Below are 11,468 nucleotides of genomic sequence, written 5' to 3' on the forward strand. Positions count from 1 at the left end.
AATAAGTTTATTGAGGTAAAATACACACAAAGGGATGAGGTAGCTCAAGCTATTCTCACCCCGTTCAGTACAACGTGTTAATACATACATAGACACACATCACAAACAATAAACATATTACCAAACATTCTGAGAGATAAACATATACATTTCCTCCTAGGTCTAGGGGAAGTTGTCCGGGTGTTACAAAGAGGGTTGGTTTCCTCATCCCAGTTCCCCGAAGTTGGTAGTCTGGGCGAATTTCCTTCTTCAAGTTGTCGTAGTCGCAGAGGTGGTCGAGGCGTTCTTGAGGGACGACCATGGGAAGTATCCGTCCTGCTTCCCTGCACTTGTATTCCCAGTAGTCGTTGTGGATTAGGGAGTTATGCCGTCTGTCATCCTTGGAAAGTACGCGGCCACGTCTGAAATACCCAGAGGAGGCAGCATGGGAGCCTGTCAGTCCGGGTGTTGCCGGTGCTTAATCAGGAGGAGCAAATGGTGCCCGGACGGCCGCATGATGGGCGGGAGAGCCGGTGACATCGACTAAAGCATCGGAGTCGGTCGAGTAATCGTGTTCGTCTTCCTTGGGTTCGTCTTTGGAATCGGTCAAGTCTTCAGTCGGTCGAAGTCTTCGGAGTCGTCCTGGAGGCTGCTGCCGTCTCTGTCAGTGGGACAAGCTCAATAACTGCCGTGGGTGGGGGGTCTGGCCACAGTGACATCTCCCTGAGGGTCGACTCGGGGTCCCCGGGGTAGAGGGTCCGGTAGCAGTTGTGGAAGCTGGAAGGTCATCAGGTACAGCAGCTGTCGGACGTCCATTCGTGACGCGCAGCCTGTTGAGGACACGGATGTAGCTGGTAATGGTGTTGCCTACTATTTTGGCAGCGAGGTGAAGGAGAACGGGTAAAAGGGTGATTTTGGTGGAGGCTGCAGACTGGTCCGGTGGTGGTGTGGTCATAGGTGGTGCGGTCGGCTGGGTGCGGCGTCCCCAGAAGCCGGGTGGTGGTTTATTATTATTAACATCTTTATTGACAAAATTAATTACAATTTTGCCTAATCTGAGGATTTTGATAGTCTTATTAAAGTGAGGATAATGCTGGTATTCACTGTCATGCAAGACAGAGGGTCATACATAAGACAATAGGTCTAAACTGTAGCCTGAAGCACATATATATTATGGTTACAATCAATGTTTTATTGTATGGATATGTGAAAACAACTTTCTACTGTTCACTGCCACACAAGGGCAGGGATGGGTTCATAAGTGATGCAGCTTAGAAGTAATATAAATAAAAATTGTTCTTCATTCTTTAAAATGGACAAGCAAATTTTGGATAAATTGTTAGGATGTCGTCCAGAACACCTGAGTCAATAAAATAGTTACACAGTTGGTGGTACAAGAGGCCAGGAGGTCTAAAGTCCTTTACGGTTTCACATTCATCAATAAAGTGTTCTAGTGAATGCATTAAAGGTTTATCACAGAGTTTACAATCTGAGTATTCTGGTAGTGGCTCAGCCTCACTAACCTGCTAGATGTGCCTACAGCCAAGGCGAATTCGCGCAATGACTACATCACACTGCCTGGTTCGGTTACTGTGCTGACCATACAAATACCTATTATTACAAAACTTGTCATAACTTTTAATACTGCAGCTTTCAGGTCTCTGGGCATTTCTTAGTTCTTCTAAATCTGAATTATTTTTTTTAATTTGTATGTTTCTAATAACTGCATTAGATAGTCCAAATTCATAACCAATGTTTTCTTTCCTGCAAGCCTCATTGGCCAATTGATCTACAAAGTCATGTTTTCCAACTCCAACATGGGATGGGATCCACACAAATTTTTTACAAGAGTTATTATCATTGGCAAAAATGGTGAATCTCATGTGTTCCCGGGTAAGACCAGGAAGTCCGATGGGACTGAATTTGTTTGTCGAGGTATGGTGGAAGAGGAAGCGGTAACCGTCATCTTTTGGATTTCCTTTTGCCGGAGGAGACAAGTCAGGCGAGACCGCAGAGTATGAGCCATTGCAGAGCAGACAGCTGTTGTTGTTGTTATAGATTCAGCTACTCGGAACAAGTTCCAAGTAGCACGGGCTATGGTGAGCCCGTAGTGGACTTACCTGGCATAGGAGCGATGCCCCCCAGCAGACAGCGTCGGTGGGAGGATTTGTAGTCCGTGTAGTGGTGCTCGTGAGCACTCACTACATCGACTGTATTTCCACGCTCGCTCGATGCACCTCCCGGTGTAGTGGGAGTACTGGTAGCACTTAAAGCACTGCCGGATCTCGGTGAAGCGCTCCTTGGTCACTTCGTTTGGTGGTATCTTGAGGTTATCTTGAGATGATTTCGGGGCTTTAGTGTCCCCGTGCCCCGGTCCTCGACCAGGCCTCCACCCCAAGGAAGCAGCCCGTGACAACTGACTAACACCCAGGTACCTATTTTACTGCTAGGTAATAGGGGCATAGGGTGAAAGAAACTCTGCCCATTGTTTCTCGCCGGCGCCTGGGATCGAACCCAGGACCACAGGATCACAAGTACAGTGTGCTGTCCGCTCGGCCGACTGGCTCCCTGGTGATTCCTGGTGGTATGGTGATTCCTGCGCACTTAAGACCGAAGCGTGGGTCACTGCGATGGCCGTAGTGAAGGTCACCTTCCGTGTTGGTCTGCGGTTAACTTCAGCACGGTCTAGACCGCTACTCCTGTCAGCGTCTGGTTCTGGTCGTTGATGCTGGCGAGGATGTCGTCGTTGTAGTTGGTGATCCATGTGCTGATATTCCTGGCGAACACGATCCTGTCCGCCAGGTAGCGTCGTGGTGGCGTGAGGGTGAGGCCGGCGTCTTGTAGGGTGGTCGTGGCGGTGAATATCTTCTCAAGATCCGAATCCCTGAAGAAGAGCAAGTGAACACCCCTCTCTTGTCTCCTGGATGTTGGCCGGTGAGACGTTGGTGGAGACTCGTGGTAAAATCTCGGCGGTGGAGAGAACGAGGTGCTCCCGGAGGCAAACCTTGGACCAGATTCACGAAGCAGTTATGCAAGCACTTACGAACCTGTCCATCTTTTCTCAATCTTTGGCGGCTTTGTTTACAATTATTAATCAGTTAATGAGCTCCGAAGCACCAGGAGGCTGTTTATGACAATAACAACAGTTGATTGGGAAGTTTTCATGCTTGTAAACTGTTTAATAAATTTAACCAAAGCCGTGAAAGATTGAGGAAAGATGTACACGTTCGTAAGTACTTGCGTAAGTGCTTTCGTGAATCTGGCCCCTTGACCCTAAGCAACATGGTGCGTGTGGGCCCCGGACCATCGGAGCATGGGTCGGCAGCAGAGATGGATGTTTGGAGGGAATGTGATTTTTAGTTTTATTTTAGCCTTTGGGGCGAGTTTATTGGGCAGCGCCACTCATCCTGTGAGTGGACATACCGCCATAGCAGCATGTACAGCAATCTTCAATAGGAAGAAAACCCGCTGGGTTGTTCATCCTGTCACTTGCATCCAGACACAGCTGGGACTTGCTTAACTGTCTCAAGTTAACCGCTCCTCAAACAAGAAGATTACCATCTGTCAACCCTTAAAATCTTACGTTATCTTGCGGGTGCAAAAGGGGGGAATCTTTTAAGAACAGTATCAATATTTGATAAATAGTGTTTTCGTAACTTAAACAGTGTGGGGTTTAATATGCTACACATATTTTTAATGTCTCTTAGGTGTTCACATTCACGTAGATAGTGGTCAAGGCGGTGTCCGTCACTCTCATCACAGATTCTGCAACTCTGCTGCTCAACTGTTGTTTCCATTCCGAATCTCCATGGATATTTGTATCCAAGACGGATTCTCCCTATTACCGATTTTCTCTCGCGGCCACCTCCTCTTCGTCCATAATGATTGGGATTGCCAGCTGCAACCATGTTGTACCTGTCTGGGTTCGAATCCTTCTGGGGTGTGGAGTTTTCAGTTGCATATTGGCTTGGGGACCATTCAAGCTTGTTTGCATATGTGTTGGTCACGTGGCCCCACAAAATGAGGTGATTCAATGAAATATCTATGCCCAAGCATACGACCAAGTGCTGTCGGGTCGTTGGGGATATAGTCTCGGCTACCAATGACTTTTGTACAGTCATGGTGGTCGAGTGGTTAAGGTACCAGGTACGCCAAGGGGTGCATAGTGCTCCTGGCTGTCTGGGGTTCGAATCCTTCTGGGGTGTGGAGTTTTCAGTTGCGTATTGGCTTGGGGACCATTGAACCATGTGAATGATCGCTTGAATGGTTGAAATATGCATTTACATATATACATGTATGTATATGCATATTTATTGTAAATAGTTTTAGAATATAATTCGAAATCAGAGGTCTAAAAATAAACATTTTAGGAGCAGATTTTGTGGAAACGGTTGAAGAGGCAAACAACAATTAATTAACAACATATTTATTATGGAATAAATTATACACAAAAATAAAGAATATACTTGTAACTGGACTTAAATATACATATAAACTAATCGTTATCTCGTTGACTCTCTTAGGACCTGCTCTTGCACCAAGTCCCGGTGCTCAGAATTTTTTGCTGATTGGAGGGCCGTAACTGACGCTGACCTTCGGAACGCCGTAAGAACCGCTGAGGGACCCAACGCCGCCGCCAAGTCCGACACCACCGCCAAGTCCGACACCGCCGTCGAAACCTCCACCGATATCTCCACCGATGCCACCGAAACCTCCACCAATGCCTCCGATACCACCGCCAAGGCCGACACCACCTCCAAGGCCTACACCGCCTCCAAGACCACCACCACTGATCCCTCCAAGACTGAGTGTGTGGTGCCCATGGCCACCGAGCTTTCCGTTGAGGGTAGAGAAGCCAGCACCCAGGGAGTAGAGAGGGAAGCCATTAGCGGCGCCGTAGCTGCCATCTACGTTGTAGTACGCATCTACCAGGTACCCGGAGGAGATGCCTGTCACGTATTCATTGGGGTAGAGACCGTGGTAGAGAGAACCCTTGTAGTATGGTTGGCCGTAAAGACCCCCGAGTCCACCTCCAATACCGCCTCCAACTCCGAGTCCGCCTCCGAGTCCGCCGCCAACTCCGAGTCCGCCTCCAACTCCGAGTCCGCCTCCGAGTCCACCTCCGAGTCCACCTCCGAGTCCACCTCCAATTCCTACTTCAATGCTATCACCACCGAGGCCTCCAAGACCACCGCTGATGATGCCACCTCCAAGACCGCCTCCGTGACCGCCGCTGATGATGCCGCCTCCAAGACCGCCTCCGTGACCGCCGCTGATGATGCCGCCTCCAAGACCGCCTCCGTGACCGCCGCTGATGATGCCGCCTCCGTGTCCGCCGCTGATGATGCCACCTCCAAGACCACCTCCGTGACCGCCGCTGATGATGCCGCCTCCAAGACCGCCTCCGTGACCGCCGCTGATGATGCCGCCTCCGTGTCCGCCGCTGATGATGCCGCCTCCAAGACCGCCTCCGTGACCGCCGCTGATGATGCCACCTCCGTGTCCGCCGCTGATGATGCCGCCTCCAAGACCGCCTCCGTGTCCACCGCTGATGATGCCGCCTCCAAGACCGCCTCCGTGTCCGAACCCTCCTCCTCCTATCAGGCCTCCTCCTCCGTGTCCAAGCCCTCCTCCTCCTCCAATGAGTCCTCCTCCAAGGCCATGGCCTAATCCAATAGAGCTCCCAATCCCGATTTCACCGGAATCGAGTCCAAAGCCTCCGCCAAATCCGCCGAATCCAATGGAGTTTCCGAGACCAAGTGAGGTCCCTGCAGATTCTATTTCATCCGAAACATCGACTTTGACGGCTTCATCGACTTTTTCTGCCGCCGAAAAGGCCAGCAGAAGCGCTAGACTTGCTATGCTGAGGACGGACATCTGTCGGAGAAAAACATACCGTATATCAGCAACAATTGTCGATGTATTGATTAAATATATGTATATATAAGCAACTTTAATACATGTACAATCAATGGAAGCCATTGGGACTCCCATCAGTTACTTGATATCAATTTTTATTGCCGGATATATGGAGAAGTTTTATATTTGTAGTAGTAATGAAATTTGATGTAAAGTCTGTCATATGAAGAACAAATTTAACCTGATCGCCAGATTGTATGTGGAAATGTGTGATTTACTGTGGTCGTGATCATTAGTTACGTTTGATGGACATATTGCTGCCTGATCTGATGTGATGTGTTTTGTCGGGAAGCTTTTATGGTGTGTGTGTGTGTGTGTGTGTGTGTGTGTGTGTGTGTGTGTGTGTGTGTGTGTGTGTGTGTGTGTGTGTGTGTGTGTGTGTGTGTGGATGAGTGTGTGTGTGTGTGTGTGTGTGTGTGTGTGTGTGTGTGTGTGTGTGTGTGTGTGTGTGTGTGTGTATGTGTATGTGTATGTGTGTGTGTGTGTGTGTGTGTGTGTGTGTGTGTGTGTGTGTGTGTGTGGGTGGGTGGGTGGGTGGGTGGGTGGATATGTGTGTGTGTGTGTGTGTGTGTGTGTGTGTGTGTGTGTGTGTGTGTGTGTGTGTGTGTGGGAGCTTGCGTGCGTGTACGTGTGAGTTCATCCAGTTGTCAGCAAGAAATAATGTGCAATTGAATCCGATTAAAACTGGCAGATTACGAAATAATGTTCCGTGTATTTATATTAACTAGCAAAATATTCCTATTTTTGAATCCGCACACTTAACCGGCCTTAAATATAAGAGAGATCGTGTCATACAGATAAACTGAGAACAATAGGTCGAGAAGACTCAGTAGGAAGCCTCAGTAGGAGAGAAGTTTCTCTCACACACTGTGAAGCCTCAATAGGGATGCCAGTGGCAGCTAAGTCATAGCTGACAACGCTTGCTTCAGCGCTCCAGATTAAAACAGTTCGTGAAATTTATCAGTATACAAACACAATTGTTTAAACAGCATTCAATTTTTTGTTATCTGCTAGAAGAGAATTACAATAATAATTCGTATTTTAAAGTGAATTATTTTAATTGTTAATGACTGTTAGCATTTACCGTACTGAGTTATCAAACAATGCAGTAATAAAAACCTACATAATTAAAGAAAGTCTCTGTTATAAGGATTATACTGCATTTGATAAAGCTCCTTTACTAGCTATTCATTTAAAATATGTTTACTATATTATCCCCAAATAACCTCATATATTCAAGTCAGTATTGTGTGTCTCGCTTAACGTGTGCTCATAGTTCTAAACTCAGTATTAAAATTAAAGAAGACTGTTAATATTAAGAAGCTTATGATCCACCAAAATGCCATTCTCAACCAAACAGATGACATTTTAAGCCACCCAGGTACCAATGTCAATTATCAAGGTGCCAATCTAAGCCATCAAGGTACCTTTCTCACCTACCCAGGTGCCATGTTACGCCAACCTTTTAGCAATTCTTCACCTCTCCTTTCTCTTTTATACCAGAATCCACCAGGTATAATTTAACCCCAAAAATACCCGTCTACCGAATTAAAATCAAGTGTGTCAAGAGACCTTTGAGCTTCGCCACCATTTCCCAATCGCCTCATACTTTCAGGTCACAGTTTAAGGAGTGCGGGTCACTGGTGTAAAAGGTCAGGTTCTTATATCGAGACCCAGTGTGACCGGTCGCTTGGCAGGCAGTGAGGTCCAGATCATGGAATATGAACATTTATGGCATTTAGAGAACAAGTCTTGGCATTTAGTGAGCGTCAATAGACCATTACTTAACAAGGACGATAGAAGGAAATCTATGTGTTAGGTGAAAAGTGACGAAGAAGAAATCATTATAAAACCTCTTAAAATCCGCGTTAAAAATTATATTCCCAATATAATTGCATCATTATCTTTCAGCACTTAATTGCATTAGTATATTTCAGCACTTGATTCTATTATTATATTTCTTTTTATTATAAACAGTTTTCCATAACGCGGTATTAGAATACTTCCGAGGTTCATGTGAAACAAGAATTTAGAGCGTTATGTTAATGGTGCATAGAGGCTGTGTTTGCATGTTGCACGACGCTTCGCGGGCTGAGAGAAAGTGAACATGTTCCGGTTCCGTCAACGTTATAATTCAGCATTATTATTATTATTATTACTCCGTTATTCACTTTCATGTTGCGGTGAGCAACTTCCTGGAAGAAGAGAAAGCATGAGAAACAGAATGAGAGAGAGAGAGGAAGAGAGAGAGAGAGAGAGAGAGAGAGAGAGAGAGAGAGAGAGAGAGAGAGAGAGAGAGAGAGAGAGAGAGAGAGAGAGAGAGAGAGAGAGAGAGAGAGAAAGAGAGATTGAAAGAGAGAGAGAGAGATTGAGAGAGAGAGAGATTGAGAGAGAGAGAGAGATTGAGAGAGAGAGATTGAGAGGGAGAGAGAGAGAGATTGAGAGAGGAAGAGAGAGAGAGAGAGAGAGATTGAGAGAGAGAGAGAGATTGAGAGAGAGAGATTGAGAGGGAGAGAGAGAGAGATTGAGAGAGGAAGAGAGAGAGAGAGAGAGAGAGAGAGAGAGAGAGAGAGAGAGAGATTAATAGAGGAAGAGAGAGAGATTAATAGAGGAAGAGAGAGAGATTGATAGAGGAAGAGAGAGAGATTGAGAGAGGAAGAGAGAGAGAGATTGAGAGAGGAAGAGAGAGATTGAGAGAGGAAGGGAGAGAGAGATTGAGAGAGGAAGAGAGAGATTGAGAGAGGGGGAGAGAGAGAGAGATATTGAGAGGAAATATTCCTATCCAACTAGCTGTGCAATTATTGCTGTGGCTACCATTAACGCATAACAACTTATGTCGTTACTTTCAATACAGGAAACAATTTTTCTCAGGTTATCATTACTGATTCTCTGCTTTCTAACTTTTTTACTAAATATTTATTTACGAATTTAAATAAAAATGACAATAAATATATCAACCTTATTTAATTTTTGACAACAAGGTCCCCTTGGGCTTCATGGTGACACAGGACCGGGGTTTATCGTGGTATTTTGATACCATACATAACGTAATGTACCTAAAGGTACCGTATGTGACAGGAGTCATCCGTGTAGCGAGGAGAGGCTGTTGTCCTTATCGGATATTGCCACTGTTCTCCTACTGACGATTGAACCCAAACTGCCGGAGTTGAGGTGTCTATGCTCTCTATATATCGGGTATGATGCTACACACAAACACCTCATTCAACATATGTTGCGAGATTTCAACGCGAAGATTTTAGCACTATGACACTGTATTTTTAAATGGTAAATTCATATATTTATTGTGCTCACATATTAGCGCTAGCTGGGATCTGACTTTGGCTCTTGAATCCCTCCTCACAACCTCTAATTGGATTTTGTCAGATCTACCAATAACGGATTCCGAGAATGGAATATACTTCTTCTTCACTTCATTCTCATTATCTACTCTGGCACCTGAGTTCCTTGTAGCATCTATATGACTCCTTTAGGTACCGAATTCCCATGTGTGTCCCTTAGTTCGCGTTCGTTTATGTATGTATGTTTCTGTGTGCATGTATATGTATGTGTTTGTGCACGTTTATGTATGTTTTAATGGACGTGTGTGTGTGTGTGATTGTGTATGTCATCTACTTTTGTTAAAAACATGGATCTGTCAATTTTTGTTGGAAATAAATGTTGTAAGCATTAATAACCATAAATAAATAATTATCGTCATGTGCAGTCAAGTGAAACAATATGATAACCCAAATTTCCTAACGATATCTAATTTCCTGCCCGAAACGCTTTGCGTCATAGTGGCTTTATGCACTGTATGTACTAACTCTATCTATAAATCCATCAATGTTTGTACCACACCTTGTATGTATGTACTTTACCCGAATAAACATTTGAATTTTGAATTTGATTTGAATTAAACCCCGTTGATAAAGCACAGAAAACTGATCGGCATGATCAAATATCAGTACTTCCAAAAGAGGGTTGAAAACCCTGTGTGTGTGTGTGTGTGTGTGTGTGTGTGTGTGTGTGTGTGTGTAAACCAAGTAGAAAACTTAGTAGAACCAATAGCAGAAGCGAGTATGGGGGGAGAGCTGCTAGTTGCTTACCATTGGTAGGTCGAGAGTTCACTCACTGCACTCCTGCCGCTCCGGCTCTGGGTTATATATATGCGGCCAGTAGTCGCGGCAAAACTTGTTCCTGCCTGGATGTTGAATGTGGAACACCTAGCCATGACAATTAACTAGCTGCTTAACCCCCTCACAATTTATTTATTTTTTTTTTTTTGTCAAATATGTGCGTGAGGAAGGCGTTTGGGCTTCCTGTCTCCGTTACTCTTATTTTCTGTCTCGTGAATCCCATTGCTGTTTATGGTCCTCATTCGTTGGCAAATTAGGAATTTTGTCATAGATTTTTAAGTACAGGGTTGTCGTGCCCTTGATAATATCCCTCAAATGACTTATCACTTTTGAGAGTACTTTCGCTTTCAGAACTTGTGGTTTTTACGTACACTATTGGCAAGCGATGAGATCTGCATTAATGGAGTGCAATGAACAAGTCCAAACGGAAGCACATAAATTTTTATCGCTAGGAATTCGAATTCGGCCATCGCCACAATGCCCAATTCGGAACACTGTTTCACTCACAGTTAACACCGGGCAAATTAACTAGTATTAACCGCTGCCGCAATTATAAAATTATTTAATTTACAAATCTGATAATTGGAAATGATTTCATTGCATTTCACACTGATTATATATTTTTTTTCACTCTCGATAACCGTCATCATTACGCAAAGCCAAACATACATAAATTATCATCATGGGTATAGAAACACTGAGATAAGGACTGTTCCTGAACAAATAGCCTGGATGTGTCACAACGGAAAGGTCGATGATATTCTTGAGAGATATAAGAATTTTGCACCAAGACTGTAATCTTTTGTTGAATTAATTACATGTCTCTTGCAAATTGTCTATACAGTATACCTAGGTCATAAAAGTATTTGTGTGTACGTCTGATACCATACTACTTGTGTAAAGGAGGAAATGTAGATGTTTATCTCTCAGAATGTTTGGTAATATGTTTATTGTTTGTGATGTGTGTCTATGTATGTACTAACACGATGTACTGAACGGGGTGAGAATAGCTTGAGCTACCTCATCCCTTTGTGTGTATTTTACCTCAATAAACTTATTTCAATTTCAATTTCAATTTCATCATAGTATTCCTAAAATAGCTTTCTTATACTCATACAGAATAACTGTAAATTTTCCTTGGTATCATGGTATACTTAAATACCATTATGGTATATTTTAAATTGCATCATGGTATTGTTTAAATGGCACCATAGTATACTTTAAAGAGCATCACGATATACTACAAATGACATCATGCTATACTTTAAATATATTCACAGTATACTTTAAAGAGCATCATAGTATACTTTAAACTGAATTACAATATACTTTAAATAGCATATTGATACAATTTAAAAGCATCATTTTATTGTTTAATTACCATTATGGTATACTTCAAATAGCACCATAGTATACTTTTGAAAAGCATTGTGG

The 11,468-nt window shown here is 44.1% G+C and overlaps 1 protein-coding gene across 1 annotated transcript; it reads right to left on the reverse strand.

Moving 5' to 3' along the window:
- Positions 1–4,389: 4,389 nt before the first annotated feature.
- LOC138354964 (uncharacterized) lies at positions 4,390–10,021 on the reverse strand. The gene is made up of 2 exons (XM_069309598.1): positions 10,005–10,021; positions 4,390–5,856 (listed from the first exon to the last, which is right to left on the reverse strand). Exons 1-2 carry the CDS (start codon positions 10,005–10,007, stop codon positions 4,531–4,533), a joined length of 1,329 nt encoding a protein of 442 aa, XP_069165699.1. The 5' UTR covers positions 10,008–10,021; the 3' UTR covers positions 4,390–4,530.
- Positions 10,022–11,468: the final 1,447 nt, after the last annotated feature.

This window comes from Procambarus clarkii, chromosome 6 (assembly GCF_040958095.1).
Source record: "Procambarus clarkii isolate CNS0578487 chromosome 6, FALCON_Pclarkii_2.0, whole genome shotgun sequence".
Classification (NCBI taxonomy): Eukaryota; Metazoa; Arthropoda; class Malacostraca; order Decapoda; family Cambaridae; genus Procambarus; species Procambarus clarkii.